We start from the raw sequence: 20,587 nt of genomic DNA, 5'->3' as shown, positions 1-20,587 counted from the left end.
CATTGTGAGAGTTCAAGCTGGCGGACACTCAAAGGGATGAGACGCAAGACATTTTAAACAGCCAATTGGATCGGTCTGCTTTTTTTTGTCCCGCTGCAGAAGAAGAATGGCACCAAAGATGACCTATCAGAAAGCTCTGGACAGGAGACAAAGGGCAGCGGAAAGGAACTGAAGACAACACGAGGCCATCGGACCAGGAACGAAACATAGCTGCCTTAACCAGAGCAAGGGGTTGAATAGAAGTGTATACTGAGACGTGGACGTATTGAAGACTTTTAGATTAAGGCTCTCCAAATTTGGAGCTCCTTTCCTTTCTAAAGAACTTCAAGATATCTACGTTCATGCCACAAGTCTAAGCATTATGTTATCTTGAATGCAGAAAAGGGGTATAGGGGTCTTATCAGTGTGACTAATTGGATCATTACCAAGCGACATATTTTTAAATCCATATACATTCTGACAATCAAATGAAGGATAATTGATCATTTGTATAGCAGACACAGCACAATCTTGGAGGTGTTACAGCTGCGTCAGACACCACAGCAATGACTTCAAAATCAGCTTCATACAGTATTAAATATTTCAACTCATTACATCACACATGGATATTATCATGGAAAAGAACTTGTACTATGACTAAATGCCGTAAAATGTAAATGACTTTCGTGTCCTCAAATATTAGAAATTACTTCTCTCTGCTGTAGGAAATTTTGCTGCTGTATTTTTTGTATTGTTTTTCTCTTTTTTTTGCACTGTTACAGACTTGTCGTTTTCTGCTCTTTAGGAAAATCACTGAACATGGTTTACTGTTGCTGAGCCGAAGTCTCATTTATGGTCAATAAAAATTCCTGTCAGTCTAAACACTGGGTTTTTCCGTGACACCTCTGTGAATCAGTGCTGCATTGAATACCACCAGTAGAGGGCGCCAACGAACCAGCTGACGTTAAAATCAAATTTAAAAGCTGACAAATTTACCCTCTCATTCTCTTTGTTCCAAGTGCTCTTAGCAATTGCTGATTTATTCAATAGCCTTAAGAGACCGCTCACAAGTGGAGAAGATATCTAAACATCTCTTAATGGAAACCCAGTCTTTAAAACAGGGCCAGTCATATTAACTTGATAGCTATAGCAGCAAGTGAATTTTGTTAGGTAAAACACCAGGCTATCTGTAAAACACTAGTCTATCTGTATAGGAATTTGTATAATTGAAGGATGAATTTTACCTAAGCTCTTACTTCATAAGCTGTACAGATCCTAAATATGAGGTCTGGATAACAGCCTAAAATGGAAGGTTTTACTATACATTAATCTGAAATTCAAACATTCATAAAAGCTACAAAAACCTCAACCTGTATAAACAGACACTATTGTCATCGCATAAGACTACAGATATGTAGTCTAAAAGCTAATAACTTGTGCTTAGACATAATGGGTCCAAAGTTTCATACTGTTGAACACAATGAACAAAAGAACCTACATTTCCATGAATTACCAAGTGCCTTAATCTCAGCCTCACCACTTGGTGTGTTAACTGCTCACTCACAGGACTAATACTCATTGTGGGGCAACAAAGACTTGTTTGGGTAAGGCCGCTGGCTTGATGTTTACTTTAGTACAACACGTGTCCTGACTTCAACTTGATCTACCGCATGCACAAGATCCTTAAGTTTAGTCTACAGAAAGAACATGTTTGGTCTGGAAAAGCACATAAGAGTCTGTCCTCGAGGTGGAAATGGAGGCGTGTCGTCTTAAATGACGGCCTGCGGTGCAACGTTGCCAGATGTGTTCATTTACTCCCCCCCCCCCTCACTCACCGCCACCGGCTGTTTCTAGCATGCTGAACTGACTGGAATCTGCAGCAAAGCTACAGATGCATCACAGTTGTGTGCGCATGTGTCATGGCAGGTCATGAAAAGAATGCCAAATGCACTCACTCACCTCAAACAGTTTGGAGGGGGTGCAGGACACAGTGCAGAGATTCAAACTTCGTTTTTGGTGTTGGGCTGGACTCCTTACACACACACCCCATATAGCTGGTGATGTTGCATGACTGAGTAAAGGCCCATTGGTCTTTCCCTTTTCTCCTTACAATCAAGCTTCAAATTTTGAAGAATAGAAAATGTTGCACTTGCTTCTGCACACTCTGAAGTGCATGAAGTGTTCCTTTCTCATAATGAACTAGTGTCAGCCATTTAAACTCAATCAGTTCATGCAGTTTTATGATAACGTGCACCCACTTTAATCTGGCATTCCATTTTTTGAAAGTAAATTCATACAGGAATGCAAACAATTTTATCTGTGTATGCTGACCTGAAAGTATGCTATGGGCTTGTGAGGACAGCAGCCTTAAACACACAGGATCATGTAAACAGGATACCATCCCCTTCCTGTGTGAAGACTTCAGATCACATTAGTGGACAGAACGCTCATTGGTTATATGTTGTTCTACAACTAGCTATATCACAGAGTTCCTCACAGTTCTGGAGACAATTTAAGGTTAAATGACATCCCTTCCCCGAATTACTAACTAATTTTAAAACCATTAAGAGTTCTTTTCACTGATCAGGTGTGCTATAGCAGGAGAATCAACAGCTTTTGGGAACTCCAGGAGTGATGTTAAGATACTGAGCGAAGACACCATAAGAACCGCTTTAAGATCAGGATTGTAGGACAAACCTTGAACACAACAGGGTCCCGTAGGATTGTTTTAAGAACCTTGCCTGCAAACTAAGGCTGACCAATCCTGCTCCTAGACGTCTAATGTTGTCCAGAATTAAGTGTCAACTCTACTGCAGCATACCTGCTCAATTTAATAAACTGTTTTCCAGCTCTTGATCATTCTAGTCAGATAGAATGGGTGTTTAACAAGTATGAAGTATGTAGGACAGTAGTTGTAAATGGGAAAGGGGGACCTAGAGCATTAGACCCTTGGCCATATGATCAAAACTGGCCAGCAAATTAACCTTCTTGAACTTTTCTCATTGATCTGAATTGAGAATCAATTAATCATACACACTTTGGGACCTTGGCATTATTTAATAAAGGCCTCTACTGCTACAACTCAACATAGTTCATTAAATGAGAGACACCTCATATCATTGGTTAAAGGCAGTAATGTTATGTAAACCTGAACACCCATCTGGTAATGCATTGTGAATGACATATCTTTTTATTGAAGTGAAGAGATTAAATAGAAGGTTGGGTAAGACTAGCCAGGCTCCATATATCTGGGAGTCAGGCAGAAGCTAACGAAGTTTGAAAAAAACTGTATAGATCACGCTACATCTCGTATTCAAACCTTTAGATTTACTCTAATGGCAGATGTTGGGCCTACAGTCTGAACACAAGGATCAGTCGCAGCCCCTTAAACACCTAAATAAAATTAATAAACAGTTGTTTATGAAGGAAACTTTAAGCATTTATGAATACTGGAATTTCCAAACGTACATTTAGAATCTTGTGGAAAAATGCCAGGACTGGGGTTTCCTGAAGAACCATTTAGACTACAGAGTTCCAGGCCTGAGTGGCCAGAGTTCGGAGAGGCATTCCCAAACCTGGAATTTCCTTGGTTGCAGTTTCCATGTGACTGCAGATATGAAAGGTCTCTGTTCCAGCATTTTCACCACAGAGGGGTTTGTCTAATGAGGCCAATAAATAATTACAGCCTTCATTTTCCACCAAACCCCACAGGCCTGCAGGTTTCCATATGACAGAGCATAATTTGTATATTATATAACATGATTTAAGACTGGGTTTAGTTAGGTGGTAAAGTTCTCATTTCCCTCACATCTGAAACTTATAGTGTGGCTAATAAATCACCGAAGACAACAAATAAATCGAGAGCTTGCATATTTATTTAACTACTGCTTAAATTGCCAAAATTACTTATACAATACATAGTGCATTATCAACCACAAGCTGACCTTTTATTTCTTTTGTTTTTTTTTACACCAATAGTTATCACGTAGTATTGACATACTATAGCAGACTCTGCCTAAGCTACTTGCTATTTACAAGACAGCTGGTATACCTGATCTACATGAAAAACACAAACAGAATTAGCTTCAAGATGGAAATAAAACATTTAACAAAAACAAAAAACGCGGGAAGCAGAAAGCATGCTGTTGGTACGCCAGCAGCACTAGAAGGACTAGACTGGGAAGGTCCCCACTACAGTGGAAAAACGGAAGACAAAGAAACTGACGTGGGCTTTCAAGTTGGTCATTGAATTAGGATTGTTAAAATGACATGTTAACTGGAAGCAAAGACAAAACTGCAAATACTGAGTAATAATAATAATAACTACTTTGCTACTGAACTCAATTACCCGAACGAATAAATAGAAAGCTGTTTTGGTTTCTATTCTCAAAACAAGCAACGACTCCTCCATAAAACCATTGATTAAAAAGGTGAAACTATCATATCAGTGCTACATTTTTAGCCCAGAAAAAAAAAAGAAAGCATGATCAGATTTTGGCTACTGAGCGCTGGGATCTCATTCGCCAGGCCACACAGAAGCCCAGAAGCATCCAATAATTACCAGCTGGTAGAATATGCAGCCAGATTAGTAACCCTGGAGCAGCCATTGCGTGGGGATTCACTGCAAAAAGCAAGATTTCTCCAGTAGCCGGTCACCCGTAGGTCAATCGTATCTGGGTGACCAAGCTACGCAGTTGATGGACAAATCCTGCTTTGTGGAATGACCCTCGGGCAGACAACACACATTTAGTATTCATACGCCTCAAGGAAGAGAGCGGTTGCCTTAAAAGAGCCCAGCTCCACCCGACCTCCAAAGCGCCCCCTTCAGTTTCAACTGTGCAAACAATATTAAAATAGCAACGTCTACATTATGCAGCGATATCTGTTCTGACTTCCTGTGTATTTGAATAAAGTAATCACTAAACCATGTGAAATACACTCCTAGACGCAGATCTTTGACACTATTATATCAAAGAGGAAGAGCTCACAGATGGTTTGCTTTGTTGCTATTGCCAAAATGACTAGTGCCAGGAAGGGCCGCTGTCCCTTCACACTACCCATCAATCTTAAAGGGAAAACACTGTTTAATTGCAGTTTTGTGATTGCTCCCGCTCTCTTTCCGGTCATAAGATTGCAAGAGATTGTCTCCTCAAAGAAAACCGTTCACGTTTTGTCGATTGTTTTAGTTGTAACGTCCATCCTTTGAAATCCAATGTGAAAGCCGCAGAGAAACAACAGGAGGGGGGAAAAAAGTCAAATCCAGACCGAGTTACGACAACCATACAACGAAGAACCAACACCTTCTTTGAACGTTAAAATATGAAATAAAATCCATCTTAGCTACCTTACCAAGGAGCAGATTACAGTCCAAAATAGCACCATTCATCAGTGTCTCAGATCCGTGGCAGCATCTCAATCACTTACCACAAGGAAACGATGCGTTTTCTACAGCTACTTCTATAATCACAATGCACATGATTACACTTTAATATACTGGCAGAGCAAAAGAACATTTTAAGAAGCTAAAAAACCTTTAAACAAGGTTAAAAATAAACTAAACAAAAAAATAATAAAACCCTATGCAATATAGAAGGTTCTATTAACTGCATGGGAATTAGGGACTCTTAGCCTTAGTAAATACTGTAGAGTGTGAGATTGTAGGTTTTGTTTGAGCAGTTTAGATGTGTGGAGACAGATCAGTTGCTGTAGAGTGGAGGCAGAGTTTCATCTGAAACTGAGGGAGAACCAGTGTAACAGTAACAGGAACAGTGTAACCAGTGTAACAGGGACCAACTAACTCAATGAAACCAGTGTGGCAGAATTTAGGAGAGAGGGATTTGTGAGCTGGAACAAGAAAGTGTATTTGGCTTATGGACATATTTGCCCATAGCAATGACACTGCAAATAGGGAAGAGAAGAAACCGGTAGGTGTGACCCCAAAGTGAAAGGTCCTTGGCGGGTCCATCATGGAGCTACAGAACGATACAAACACAGAAATAAAAAGGATCCTGCATTTGGGGGTGTGGTCAAGTGGGTGACATGCTGCTGCAGGCTTTGTCCCGCCCCTGTGAGGGGGGTGCGGGCTGCCCATGGAGGTCGTAAACAACACAGACGTGTGGGTCTTTTACAGCTCCAATCTGTCATGCCTGTCGCGAGGTGCTTTGTGTCATTTGGCGTTTCTCCGTCTCCTCCAAAAGACTTGAGCATATCAACAAGGCTTAGAGTCCCAAGCGCTTCTAACATAGTATTAAATCACACACACGGGGTGGGGGGAAAAATCAGCCCCGGAGTCAGAATTCATCTTTACCACATACCATAAAAAATAAGGATGTACACAATTTAGAAAACAAAAAAATGGGGGTTGGGAGGGAGGGGGGGGGTCATCCCCCCTCCCCATCCCGCCCCACCCAATTACTGTTAATGTAGAGACAACATCTATCCCACATCAGGCGGAAGGAATGCTGAATTTTCACAGCAGCATTTCTGCATCCAGGCCAGCACAGGGACCCAGCGGCCAACCCTGAGAGAGATAAGAAGGAATGAGCCAATGGTCTCTGCGGCCCTTTGACCAACATAATGGCTGTTTGAACTTGATTTCATGCACTTCCCGGCACTTTGTGCAGCATTCAGGAGGCTGGAACGTACCTCATGGGATCCTCCATTGCTCCCGTTAGTCAGTTTTTGAAGCACAAACCTTTAAGGCAAACAGCAGCACCATGTGAATGAGTGTACCAAGAAAGAGTTGTCAACAGCAGGCCAGGTTATAGCCCTGGAAGGAAGAAGAACTGGAAAGCAGCATTAGCAATCACTTCATATTCCTTCACAAGTTCTTATGTCCAAAAAGGTTGCTAATGACCTAACTCAGAAATACCTGCCCTTGCCTCTTCTTTGACTATGTATAAAAATGCCCAATTAGAATGAACACAATTATAATTTGATCCATTATTTAAGGAATCAAATCATGGTCATCAAAACCAGATCCCAGAGAGCAGTATTCTCAAGGGTGCTTTATTGTCATTCGCTTCACATGTGGTGCATGAAGTGGAACGAAATCGAATACTCAAGGTCCCATTTAAACCCCAAATACTCCAAAGGGGATTCTAAAACCAGATCCAAGAGAGCAGCACTCTAAAACCAGATCCAAGAGAGCAGCACTCTAAAACCAGATCCAAGAGAGCAGCACTCTAAAACCAGATCCAAGAGAGCAGCACTCTAAAACCAGATCCAAGAGAGCAGCACTCTAAAACCAGATCCAAGAGAGCAGCACTCTAAAACCAGATCCAAGAGAGCAGCACTCTAAAACCAGATCCAAGAGAGCAGCACTCTAAAACCAGATCCAAGAGAGCAGCACTCTAAAACCAGATCCAAGAGAGCAGCACTCTAAAACCAGATCCAAGAGAGCAGCACTCTAAAACCAGATCCAAGAGAGCAGCACTCTAAAACCAGATCCAAGAGAGCAGCACTCTAAAGGTCCTGCACTACGCACAGCGTGGCATTCCTGAGCAACCCAGTGGAACAGGCAGGGTTTAGAAGTCCTCCCCACAAAAGACCAAGAAATAACAATGCAAAAACACGTTCGAGTCTAAAGCGAGCCCACATGGTCACAATAGTGTGGCTGGGCACCTGTTCAAATCCCTTCTATTCCACTTCCCTGACTGCAGCTTGGAGCACCTCCAAAGTCCAGTCAAATGAGGTCACATTCTCCCCTCCCACTCCCCCCCACAGCACTCCCCATTTCAACCCGCCACTGTGAGCGCACGTAAACCCGATGAACCCTCAGCCTGCTGCAGCACAGACGAATTCTGGAAAACACGCCTCTATTGAGACGGCTCCAGCTGAGCAAGGAGGCAGACCCTAGCGCCGACACAAAGACCGATGCTACCTGGTACCGCAGGAGAACTAGGCAAAATGAGAGCAATTCTAACAGGATGTGTATACAGAAACAACTGAAACATTTAGGAGACCATTAACAAATTTGCTAAATGATAAGACTATCAAAATAATTCAATGAACAGAAACACCAGGGAAAAAATCCAAGTCTCCTAATTAAAACATTAACTACTACATATTTTAATATGGCATCATATTTAAGAAATATGAAAATTGAAAAATATTAAAAGGCTTACCATGATTGTCTGCACAAATAGCTCTTGTACTGCAGTGGATTAAAGGAGAAAACACTGCGGGACAAAAGAGACGAGTGTCTCGTCAAATATTTGTATTTTTACTGAAATAGATCATGCCCTTGGTGTGTGCATTGAGCATTTTAAGATGGGGGACAGTGACGAATTCGTGTGCGAGTGTCCTACTGCAACAACTCTCCTGCAAGAGGGACATGGCCATGTCGTAGACCGGATGCATGACTTCATCTATCCTTGTAGCTACCTATATTTAGGACGGTGCGATCCTTGCAACCAACAGCTGCTAGAACCTCGCAAATCAATAAACCAAGACAAGCCCCGTGTCAGCTCGGGGTAAAAATGCTGTAATAGATGCGTTATAACCTAGATGTGGTCTTAAGATATTGGTAGTTAGTCTATTAACATTATTACATTTAATAGAGTTCGTGTTCCCGTGTGAATCCAGAACTCTGATTCATGTCCAAAAGGAACTGTGTGTTCGTCTCGGCTACCACGCGTTTGTGAAAATACGCTGTCTGGCACATTTTTAGAGACACTGGGACGTCTAGGTGGATAACTTTGCACTTCGGCTCCTTGGAGGATTCAAGTACAAACCGCAAGCTGTAACGCTTAAGAGGAACTGGACGTTTAAATCACGCCAAAGTGTGAACCAGATTCCGCACCCCGTGTAGGTGGGCTGGCTGGCGTTTCGGCTGATCCTAACTCGCGTTTGGCCGTCTGCATTAAGCCTCGCCAGCAACCAAGCTTCTTATTTTACACGCGAATTACTCATTTGCGCAGCTCATTTTAACCCCGAACGACTTTTCAGTTACTGTAGTGTCAAAACCACGTCGACTGCGGTTTTAATAGCACCACTTTATTCTCTGAGGCAAGATTCGCCGAACAAAGAATGACCGAGCTAGCGAGGCTAACTAGGTCCCATGAAGCGACCGCTAGCGCCGCCACACTCTTGATTAATGGGGGGTTTGGTCGTCCGCAATTAACCACATTTCCTGTCCACACTCACGTACAGCTGTGGTAAAACGACCAACTAACGCGCTAACGAACCAGCTAAGCCAGTTAGCGAGCCTTGTCGCTCACAGCTACACAACCAGTTGACCTAACTAGCCCGCGTTGGCTGTGATGTCTGCCAACTTATAACTACCAAACCAGACACGCCCGGCACCTATAAAGAACCAAACCACGACCTGGGTCTCGGCGGCGCACACAGGACAGCCGAACTTGGCCAGGGAATATTTAGTTAGCTGAGCTGGCTAGCTGCCTAGTAACACAGTGGGGACGAAGCTAACTAGCTGCTGTGCTAACGCTAGCGTGTGTGTGTGTGTGTGTGTGTGTGTGTGTGCGTGTGAAGCGGCCGCGTACGTGATGTGGAGGTGGACTCACAGTTACAGCCTCGGTCGGTTCGTCCCGGTTCGCCCGAAGTTTCACAGCAGACCTCTACGGCAAGCAACCGATTTTTTTTTTTTTTTTTTTTAATTGACCAACTTGGTAGTTTAAAACAAACCCTCTGTGTGAAACTGCTCTCGCACGAGGAGCCAGGCGGCAACCCGCTACAAACGCTTCACTTCGGTGACTAATTAACGTTAAATTAATCAGTGAGTTGGCTGATTTAGCCTAATCTGTGGCACGGGGCCAGGCGCCCGTTCGGGCCGCGGTGCAGCCCAGGCTAGACTGAGGGGAGGAACGGCAGGTCCCCCTCAGACTGAGCACGAGCGCGGCTCCGCCAATCACAGCCCTCGCGGCGTTCCGCGGGTACAGCGATATGATTGGAGGACTCTTTTACCTCTACCCAATAAATACACAGAGCTGATTCCTCTTGATTGCCATTGGCTAAAAGAGAAAGCCTTCGCTCTTTAAAGAGCCACTGACCGCAGTATTTCTACAAATTATCGTTGTCATTTAAACTTGAAATTTAAATATTGAATTTTAGGTACAACCTACATTGTAAGGCATATTTGATTAATTTAAACACAATGTCTTGAATTTTAATTCCATCGTGTTCCATATACACAATTGCACTCAAAATCACTTTCTAAAGGCAGCAATTCCTAAAGGAACAACTTAACCGACAATATGCATAACTAACATGTATGATGAGGCTGTCGTGCATGTCTCATGTCGATATATCAATACATGAAGAAGAATCAGTATGAACTTTTCCGATTTATGTTTATTTCCAAATAAGTACATGACTCGTTCATTAATGTAGTCGTTAGTTCGTTCATTTATATTTTCAGTAAGCTCACATATTCTCCCATATCTATTTCTAGACCATGTTAGAAAGACTCTCCAGTCTACACTAAGGGATTTCCCTGCACGCGTACGCACTGAAGTCTGCTTAACTTGCAATGATGTAAGACCATCCTTCGAACTCAAAACTGCCACCTCCAGGTTTCAGCTGGTATTACACACAGCCCAGTGTTTTCAGTTAACACTTAATGGTGTTTTACAAAACAATTCACAATAAGAAAATTAACTCACTTATAAGTTATTTCTAGCTTCCTTCTATTTTTTCGATAATTAACTATGGAGTATTTCGAAACTTACTGATAATTTTCAATATTTCATAATTATTTAGCAGTATGTATGAAAAATGATGTTATATAAATACATAATGCTCCATAATAAAAATAATAATAATAATTTAGCTGTTGTTCAGACTTTTTGAACATGAAACTCTAGGTTTTGAACATGAAAACATTGGCAATTTCATTCTCTGAGCTCCTACACATACTGTGATATAATATTTAAAGTACTTGATATCTGACAGCATGGTACAACTGAGTGATGAAATGCACTCACACACACACACACACACACACACACATACACACACAATCACACAGCTGCGAAGCTGCGATCTAAACAGTGCACATTCTGTTCCATTTCAGAATTACTACACCTACTAGTAGTTACTACATTAAACATAATTTACAAATAAAGAAAATAGTGCAAAAAAAATGTTTTTTCAAAACATATTCCTTATAATGATAAGAAATCTTTGAACCAGCCCCATAATCGAGTGATCCACAGATTGACTCCCAGTTCTGATAAGTACTGGATCTCAGGGGTGAGCATTTTTCGGCAGAGCTCACGGTACTGCTGGTCAATGTTCGTCCTTAGATTATATCCTAAAATAGAGCTTTCTCCCACAGGCTGCCAGGGCCTCATGCTCTGGTCCCTTATGTCTCCCTCCTCCACTGCTATCCCGCCGTCAATACAGATGGCCGACATCTCCGTGTTCCTTCTACGCAGTTCTCTCACGTCCTTCTCCATCCGCTTCCTGCCGTAGGCGTCCACTTTGGCCCATAAGGTGGCATTGAAGTGACGATAGAGCTTCCAGTCTATGCTGTTCCACTCACGCGCCTTGGCTCTCAGTTCAGACGTGAGCTGGGACACGCTGGCACCCCTGCGAGCGTTCAATTTAAAAAACAGCAGATCATCTGTCTCCCAGCAGAGGGCATCCTTCAGCAAGATGAGGGATTCCTCAAAATGTTCTGCTATCAAAATCAACTGGAAGCGCTCTGAAATGGCACGGATGGCCCGCTCTACTGTCGGATCTTCCGGGTCTAAATTATTGTCATAGCCCAGGTCAAAAAACTGCAGGTTCTTGAGGTAGAAGGAATTGAAGCCATCCGTGGCAAAGTAGTGGTTGGGTTCATTCAGGAACGCAGTCAGTTTGTCCTCTTGACGGATCCTCCATGTCAGAGGCACGACCTTCTTGTAGTAGTGGAATGACGACTCGAACACCATCGCTGGGTCTCTGAGGATGGTGAAGAAGAACGCATCGTGCGGAAGAAGCACCTCCACCTCTGCCGCGTTGAAACGCATGTGGTTGCAAATTATATTGAAGCAAGCGCCCGGGCTGAAGTCCTTCACCTGCGTGCGGACAAAATGAGATGGGTAGAAGAAATCATTACGGCTGTCAGGGAGAGCAATCTTCAGCCTGTTCCGCTGGCCAAAGCGGAGGAGAATGTTCAGGACGGTGCTGCTGGCCGTCTTGTGTGTCTTTAGGAACATCAGGTCCACCTTTGGCTTGCACCTCTTCATTTCCTTTAGGCCTTTGGAAGCCTGGGGGATTTCCCTCTTTTGTATTGCGAGTGCTTGATGTGTACACGGAGCAGTTCTCGGAAGTCTGCAAATTATTGAAACAGATCATTCACAGGTTGTTACTTACCATTTTGCCATTTATTGTCAGTACATTGAGAGAATTGGTCTATGTGTTAAATATTGGATACCATTATCTTATACGCCTTATACTGTTTTGACTCTTGGTTGGTTGAGAACATGGCTTACCTCTGTGTGCTGGCTTGGAGAGAGGGTGTGGAAAAACAGTATAGAATCATTGTTACACAGGTGAAGAGGATACCCAGAGTCAACCTTTGTGCAGCTAACTTGTGCTGGTGATGGGACATAGTTTCACTCTCCCTCAAACAAAATTCTAGGAAGCCTGTCGATACAAAAGAATGCAAAGGTTAATCACGGCGGGGACACAACGAAGAACAATCACATGATCCTGTAATAACCTTTCATCTTTTGTTTATTTCTATATGATATGTCTATTCTCCTATTTAAACATTTTGTATGTACCTGACATTGACAGAATAACAAAGAAATGTAATTATGTTGTAATACAGTTCTTAGTAAAGTATTTTCATGTATCTTATTATAGCACTAGATGTGAGGAGTTGAGTCACTTGGTGTGAAATTCACATATTTTGGTTACTTGGGATTTGACTTTATTGGGGGTCCCTGACAACAACTGGGCTGAGCCTGTTCCTGTCAGGCCCTTATGGGTAGTTTAACTTAACAACATCCCTCACCAGCTGCATGCCCTGACAACACCCTGACACTCCTCTTTTTACACAACCATTTCTAATCTCTCTTTATTATAATGTTTTGGATTAAAGAAGTATGATTCTGTTATTGCCTTTAAAATAGATATAAGATTAAAAAAAAAGCTCTGTACTGATTGGCTGCCTTGTATTGTGCCTCATTAAAAAAGGACTCGGTGCTGAAACAATGACCAAGGCGATGTAAGTGGGCGGGGCTAAACTGCTGAAGGCTGATCGCCAAAGAAATAGCGATTTCACAATAGGTTGTTTTTACAGGTTAGATGGGCTGTATGGACTGAGGGAGTGAATGGTGTTTTGAAACAATATTTACATATGATGAAATATTTACATGACAGGGACCCTTTAACATTATAGGTGGCTGACTCTTTAATGTATTTTGTGGTTTAATAGTTGTGGGTTGTGGGTTAATACAGCTGTGAAGATGATGAACAAGTAAATTCAAGCATAAAAGTTCTAAAAAATCATAAGTGACTCCAAAAAGTGAAAGAAAGGTGAAAAAAAATGCAATTAGTTGGTTGACTTAATCAAACTTCCTAAACTGGATGCTTACGTCAAAAGACAACAGACACTTTATGGCTTGGTAGTTCTGTCCATTAAAATGCCAGATACAGGAATTCTGAAGTCTTTCATAGACTTTGTTAAGTGCAAGACATGTTAACTTCACCTGAATGCAACAGTGACCTACTGTCACATGATCTCTGTAACAGAGACTATAAAGGACGTCTGTAAGTGGCTCTAGATAAGGGTGTCTGCCCAATTCTGTAAATGTAAATGAAGGAATGACTAGCTTTTATCTCAAGGAACAGATCGGCCTTGACCCTTCCTGATTCCATTTTTTGTATGATTTGAAGCATAGAACAATGTCATGTTAAGAAAGACTGTCACTCCCTCAAACGAGCCAGTCATGTGTCCAACCGTGACTGATGTAAGAAAAACTGTGTGCAGAGTCAACTCACACACACATAGAAAGCTGCAGGACCAGATAAAATTTCTGACCTTCTCCCAGTTCTCAGAAAAAGTTCTCAGAGCAAGTGGCTGATATTCTCAGGAACATCTTTGACATCTCCCTGAGCACCGCCTCCATCCCCGTATGCTTCAATGCCACCACTATTGTTCCCACGCTGAAAAGATCTTCAGCGTCCTGCATCAATGACTTCCATACCGCTACATTCTGTCACGGCTAGCCCCGCCCCCACCTGTCAAGTGTACCTTTTGTTTTTCTAACCATGTGTCTATGGTTTGATTCTCCATGTGTTTCTCTTGCCTCTCCCATGCCATTTGTAACCCCGCCCCATGATTATCATTCCCACCTGTTTCTAGTTGTTTCCCTTGTTAGTCCAGTGTATTTAAACCCTGTTCTTTGTCTTGTTCAGGGCTGGTTATTCTGTAATGCTGAAACACATGGGGAACCAAAACAGACACACACAGGTGGAGGCAGAGCTAGCCATGACAGACTCACGCCAAACATCACTAAGTATTACGACAGACTCGTACATGGCCCATCTCGCTTATTGTCCCAACCGATACTCAGATGATGCAATCGCCAACAGCCTTTATCTGGCCCTTACCCACATGGAGAAAATAACAGATCAAATGTGTTAAAAGTGTGTTGTAACTCGAACAATATAATCAGATTCCCATATGACTGTGGTATGTCTCATCAGCAGGGATGATGGGTCAGTTTACAGTGAAGAGGTGCAGGGACAGTGGTTGACTAAGAAACCATGTTGTGATCATTCTACAGTCAATATCTACAGCTCCTCTGAAGAAATCATTGCCAGGTCCATGGCCAAGAAATCCAGCAGTGACAAAGAAATAAGCTTGACTTTGAGGCCAAAGACATAAACTTGCTTCTACTTATAAATTGTTCTTGACATCTCTTTGAAACATTTATAATTTAAATGAAGCTTTAGACATCTATCACTTACTACTTTTTTGAGTGTATTTTTCAGGATGTTTCAGCATTATTACTTAAAATGTTTATTGTGTGTATATTTATCCATACATTTGGGTCAATAAAGCAAACTATTGTTTCACCTACAATGATGTAAATATCATATCATATATCATATCACCTATAAATTATCATTACAAATCACTGAAAAGTTCTTATTAAACCAATGAAACACTGCTCCATGCTAACATATATTTGAGTTTTTGTTATTTCACGGCTTTGCATTGCACATCTTATAAAAATTACAGGAACATGTCTACATTGATCTAGGTGTGGACTGACAGGCAATAAAAACATTCACACCCACAAAGTTCCTTTTGCAATATCAGCAGTGGCAGACTGGAAATGAAAAGAGGGCCCGTTCATTTACTCATATTACTTTTCATGTACATAATCTAATGTGTGAGGAAATATGAGCTGTCCAGGTAAAAGTAAACATACACCTGGAACTGAACTGTGATCATGGGAAACCAGGAGAAGTGCCTCCTCTGCCCCACAGACATTACTGCCTTTATTATGTATGTCCTGTAGATACAGGCGCTAAGTGTTCTTAGTCACTGTAAGAACACTTAATAATAGATATAATATCAGAAAATATTATCAACTGCATTCTGAAGACCTCTCAAAGAAACATCTCTTAGAAAGGTCTTAGCGATGTTTCCATGGCATACTCAGAACAGAGCATTTCCAAGACATTTTCGAAGACTCGGCAGGTTGCACGTTCAGTCCCTGATGGTGCTACAGCCACCCACAAGTAGAGGCCTGGTCCTGAGAGAGCAACACTCACCGCGCCCTCAGAGATGGAGAGGTGGCATACACCATTCTCAACGTGGACAATAACATCATGTCACTTGTCTATGAATGACTCATAGAAAGGGCCTATAAAGATTGTGAAATTAAAATGCCTTTCAAATACTCCATTTGTTTCAAATTGCCTGCAAAGTACAAAGTACAATATGTTCAAAAGGGTTTTAAGCAAATGAAATACATATTTCAAGCAGAGGCAAATGAAATGCAAACTGGTAGGCCCAACGTGTATTTGTGGTGAACCTCCGGAGTAATATGTGATGACCAGGATATATCAAAATCAGGGTCACACCCCTTTGGTTTCAGAAGAAACATTCAATACCCCTCACACAAATATTTAGAATGCTGGGACCATCAGCAAGAGTGTTTCTTTATTAGTAATTACAGAATATTTATAAAAAATGTACAAAGAAGAAGGATCCTAATAGAAGTCAATGTGAGAAGGAAGCAAACTGCAGATTATCAAATCATTTTGCTCATATTTATCAGCATTCATTGACATGTACGTCAGGCTTTTGAGCCCAATTACAAATGTTATTTTGCTCTGTTGAGATGCTGAAGCACTGGCTTACTTCAATGAACCATACATCAATGGCCATTTCTACATTATTTAATTAGGAATGTAGACTTGATTTTAGCTCTTTAATTGTGAAAATCACAACTGACAAATATGGCACACTTCATATTTCATGATTCAGATTTAGTGTTTCACTGTGTCAGTAGACAAGCTAAACAGAAGAAGTGTTTGCTTTCTAAGCACGTGTCAGAATCACTGATAAACGGTACACTTATCTCCTACCCTCGTTAATCATGAAACTAAGCCCAAGTTAGATTTAGTATCAGTGAACCAGATGCCAGACGTAACTGCTCTCTATGTAAAAGCTGTGCAAACGACTTATGACAGGACTCGCCAGTTAAGCTTTCAATGACAGGAAAGAAGACTTGGATGGAAAATACAATGTCATATTTACAAGAAGCGAATATGGCCAACTAATGATTAGAATATAGAAAATAAATCAGGAAGTCTTATTCTCTAAGAACAGTTCAGTACAACGGTGCCCTGCTTTCTTACAGTATTGCACAGCAGGGCAGAGAACAGACAAACAGCTATAGGTAGCATTCACTGAACCTGTCTCAAAGGTGAACTTAAAATTAGGAAGTATTTATGACTGAATATTTTTTTTATTTCCTTTTATTCTCAGTTTCCTCTCTGTTAAGACACTGTAGCAAATTTAAATCGCACCACTCAAGGCACAATTTAGAAATTTTAACTTCACCACAAAATGCACCTCGAGGCATTCCTAAATGTGTAACGTTCAAACAACTCAAATGATTAAAGTAAAAGCTAACTACCTGATGGAAATGAGTGCTCGTCGATTCAGGGACAGTGCTGTTCTGAAGAGATTTTAAAGCAGCCCGGAAAGTCCAGCAATTTTTGCCCAAAGTGGATGAGTTTCCATTAGTATCCCACACCATGTTGTACCTGCATCACAGTTCAGTCAATATAGGTCCTAGTCAAGACTCAAATCTCCCAGGCACCTCCAAAAAACCTGTTTGGCAGCATGAGAATTTCCACGACTTGTCTTCTCTGCGAAAGGGCATGTGTATAGCTTCTACAAGGTGTTCTCAGAGCATTTCCTCCTAAATGGGTTGGACTACCTTTTGAGAGCCAATCATAATCTTTGTTTTGACAAAGATGGTATCATGACTGAAACCACAAAAGCATGCACAAAGCAGTGAAAATTTTAATTGATACATTATATTTTATGTAAGTAGACTACATAGGACATTAATAGAAATGACAAAAGGGCAGTCACGGCCTGGTGGTTAGGGAACTGATCTTGTGACCGGAGGGTCGTGGGTTCGATCCCCCAGACCTGACCCATGACTGAGGTAACCCTGAGCAAGGCCCTTAACCCTCAATTGCTCACTTGTATAAAAATGAGATTGTAAAATAGCATAGTCACATAGAAATATGAGACTTCATTCCTTTTGTGATTATTTACATATCTAGCACTCACGCAATCGCCCATCACAAAAACTTACATACAACTATAATAGTATACTATTATATATATACTATTATATATATATATACTATGAGCTTCTCCTCTGTTCTGTTCTCTGTTCTTTTCTAGTTTCATGAGGCACTTCTTTACACATGCTAAATACACGTAGGACTGAATGGTTACTGATCAGTTCACTGAGCACTTTCAGACCATCGTGATAAAGGATGTATGACCTGGTATTTTAATACTAATGGACATTGCATTGATAACATATCTGTTTGCATTTGTAGTTTCAAAACTCTTTTATTCCAAAAGAAGTAAAATAACTGATCTACACTCTTGGAACTTTAGAACACCATGGAATGCATGTTATGATTAAAACAATCACTTTTTAATGCTACATAGTAGCATATATAAACTGGTTCATCCTACTAATTCAGAAGCACTTTGCTTGCACAACTAATGAAGGACAGTGTTCCCTCTACATTGATCTAGGTGTGGACTGGATGTGCCACACCCACAAAGTTCATTTTGCATTATCAGGAATGGCAGACTGGAAATGAAAAGATGGCCCTTTCATTTACTCATATTAATGCTTTTCATGTACATAATCAAATGTTTGAGGAAATATGAGCTGTCCAGGTAAAAGTAAACATACACCTGGAACTGAACTGTGACCATGAGATACCAGGGGCCTCATGTACAAAGACTTGCGTGGATTTCTTACTAAAAATTGGCGTACGTACAAATCCAGAAAATGGTGTACGCATAAAAAAATCCGGATGTATCAAACCGTGCGTACGCCGGAATCCACGCACATTTCTTTTGTACGTCCCAATCAACGTGGAATTGAGCGCACACGGTGACACGCCCCCCTATAAATATGCAAATTCATTTAAATTTGCCCTGTACCGGAGAAGTTTGCTCTCTGATCTATCACAAACCATGTCTAAACGGGGAAAAAAGAGGAACTTCACCGAATGTTAAAGTAGAGACGCTCCTGAGGTATGAGGTAGAGGTGCGGAAAAAATTTTGTTTGGCACGTTGTGGGATTACGGCAAAGCGCAAAAGGTCTGAGTGGGATAGCGTGTGTGAAGCTTTAAATGTTGTGGGGTCAGAATAATGCACACTGGCAGAATAATATAAGGCACCTAAAAATATCAGTGATGCGCTCACTAGCATCAGTGACTCAGTGGTTAAAATTTGCGCTGCACATTAATTTGTCCTGGCTCTGGGTTCGCTGGGTGCTCCACCACCTCTAACAATGGCACAGCATACCTGTGCGCAACATTGTGCAGGACCCCACATGCCCTCACAATACGACACACCTTCTCTGGCCGATACACGAGCATCACCCAGTCCTGTCCAGCCAGCGCCACCGGCTTTTCAGCTGCCCAATCGCCCTCTCCACGACTGACCGGGTGTGAGAATGGAGAGAATTGTATCTACGCTCCGTTGTCAGTCTGTGGATTACAAAGGGTCATCAGCCACGTCTTGAGCACGTAGCTGCTGTTTCCTAAGTAATTTAACAATTACCCATGTTTAAAATGAATTATTATAACCTGGAAATGTCAAATGCTTTTATTTAAATTTTGTTGCTTACCAAGAAGCCATCCGTCACGCACTCTGCTAGCTTGTAATCTCATCCCAACCATGCAGTTTTTAAGGATGCACGAATCATTGGGTTGATCCAGGCCAACGTGCCACTACATTAGTAAGGCACATTTTTGCATCACAGATTATTTGCACGTTTATGGGATTTAAGTGCTTTCTATTCACATAAGCAAATTCCTCCTCAGATGGTGCCTTTATAGAAATGTGAGTGCTGCCGATCGCTCCGATTACATTAGGGAAACCGGCTATCGCTGCAAATTGCGCTTTAATGTTTGCCTGGTCAACCGCTTCATATGGGAACTTTATATACCTAGCTGACATTCAGATGATCCCATCCAAAACAGCTGGCATGGCCCGGCTCAGAGATGACTGGGACATCCCCGACCGGTCTGCCAGTTCTCTTTGAAACGAGCCAGTCGCCAGGAAGCCGAGCGTTGTCAGACCTGTAAAGGAACTCAACTGGCAATGCGCGAATCCTCGCGTTTCTCTCTCGAAAACTGGACCCAACTCAGCACAAGAGGACAGCTCTTGGAAGTCTGAAACGGCTTATAAGCCAGTCATCATCATGGGCCAAAAAATCATAATGGTCACGGACAAACGCGCTCTCGGCAAATTCGGCCATTAGCAATATCTTCCAGTAATGCCAACGCTGCCATCTCCCAAGAACACCAGCACAACATTTAATGCATGTTTATATAATCTAGGCTAAGTGGAAACACGTTGAATGATTATTTCAGTAAAGCAGTGAAATTGTCTGATTAATTTACTGTTTAATTTTCTCATTAATTTACTTTATTTTACCCAATAAGGGCTTACTACAATGTGTGCGTGAAGGTTATCTTAATAGTTGTAATTTCAATGCATCACCTCTAAGTGTCGCTAATTCACGAAAACACATTAGAAACATGCGTACGCCTGAAGTGAAAGTATCGTGGGTGTACGCACTTTCTCACGTTCAAATCACATTTCGTAAATCTGACCGTTTGCGTGAAACATAGCGTACGCAATGTTTTTGTGCGTACGCACCGTTCGTACATGAGGCCCCAGGAGAAGTGCCTCCCTCTGCCCCACAGACATTGCTGACTTTATTACATATCTATGTTCTCTAGATGCAGATGCTAAGTGTTCTTAGTCACTGGAAGAACACTTAACAATACACATGTTCTTTAAAAGTCTGAAGAAATGTCTCAAGAAATATTTCAATGGCATTCTTAAGATCTTTCAAAT

At 41.7% G+C, this 20,587-nt stretch overlaps 2 protein-coding genes and 1 long non-coding RNA gene across 6 annotated transcripts in view; 1 reads left to right on the top strand and 2 right to left on the bottom strand.

The window, feature by feature from the left end:
- epb41l4a (erythrocyte membrane protein band 4.1 like 4A) overlaps window positions 1-855 on the top strand; it is a 36,257-nt gene extending 35,402 nt beyond the window's left edge. For both annotated transcript variants that reach the window (XM_077020616.1, XM_077020615.1), the window contains one exon: window positions 100-855. In XM_077020616.1, the coding sequence (XP_076876731.1) occupies window positions 100-210 (111 nt within the window). In that variant the 3' untranslated portion in view covers window positions 211-855. The remainder of the gene's footprint in view (window positions 1-99) is intronic.
- A 3,069-nt stretch (window positions 856-3,924) lies between these two features.
- LOC143526039 (uncharacterized) lies at window positions 3,925-9,586 on the bottom strand. The gene is made up of 4 exons (XR_013133802.1): window positions 9,504-9,586; window positions 8,106-8,159; window positions 6,625-6,673; window positions 3,925-6,499 (listed from the first exon to the last, which is right to left on the bottom strand). It is a non-coding gene; the product is annotated as an uncharacterized LOC143526039 (long non-coding RNA).
- Window positions 9,587-10,294: 708 nt separating this feature from the next.
- gal3st1b (galactose-3-O-sulfotransferase 1b) lies at window positions 10,295-19,210 on the bottom strand. Of its 3 annotated transcripts, XM_077020620.1 has the most exons (4): window positions 17,091-17,510; window positions 12,417-12,570; window positions 12,150-12,255; window positions 10,295-11,999 (listed from the first exon to the last, which is right to left on the bottom strand). In XM_077020620.1, the coding sequence occupies exons 2-4, from the start codon at window positions 12,533-12,535 to the stop codon at window positions 11,103-11,105; spliced, it is 1,122 nt and encodes a 373-aa protein (XP_076876735.1). In that variant the 5' UTR covers window positions 12,536-12,570; window positions 17,091-17,510; the 3' UTR covers window positions 10,295-11,102. The 3 variants fall into 3 exon arrangements, with proteins under 3 accessions (XP_076876735.1, XP_076876734.1, XP_076876733.1); XM_077020619.1 differs by lacking the exon at window positions 17,091-17,510 and adding an exon at window positions 19,075-19,210 and having other exon boundaries at window positions 10,295-12,255; XM_077020618.1 differs by having other exon boundaries at window positions 10,295-12,255.
- Window positions 19,211-20,587: the final 1,377 nt, after the last annotated feature.

This window comes from Brachyhypopomus gauderio, chromosome 10 (assembly GCF_052324685.1).
Source record: "Brachyhypopomus gauderio isolate BG-103 chromosome 10, BGAUD_0.2, whole genome shotgun sequence".
NCBI lineage: Eukaryota > Metazoa > Chordata > Actinopteri > Gymnotiformes > Hypopomidae > Brachyhypopomus > Brachyhypopomus gauderio.
Note: the sequence above shows the minus strand (reverse complement) of the source record. Positions and strands in the feature narration are given on the sequence as shown.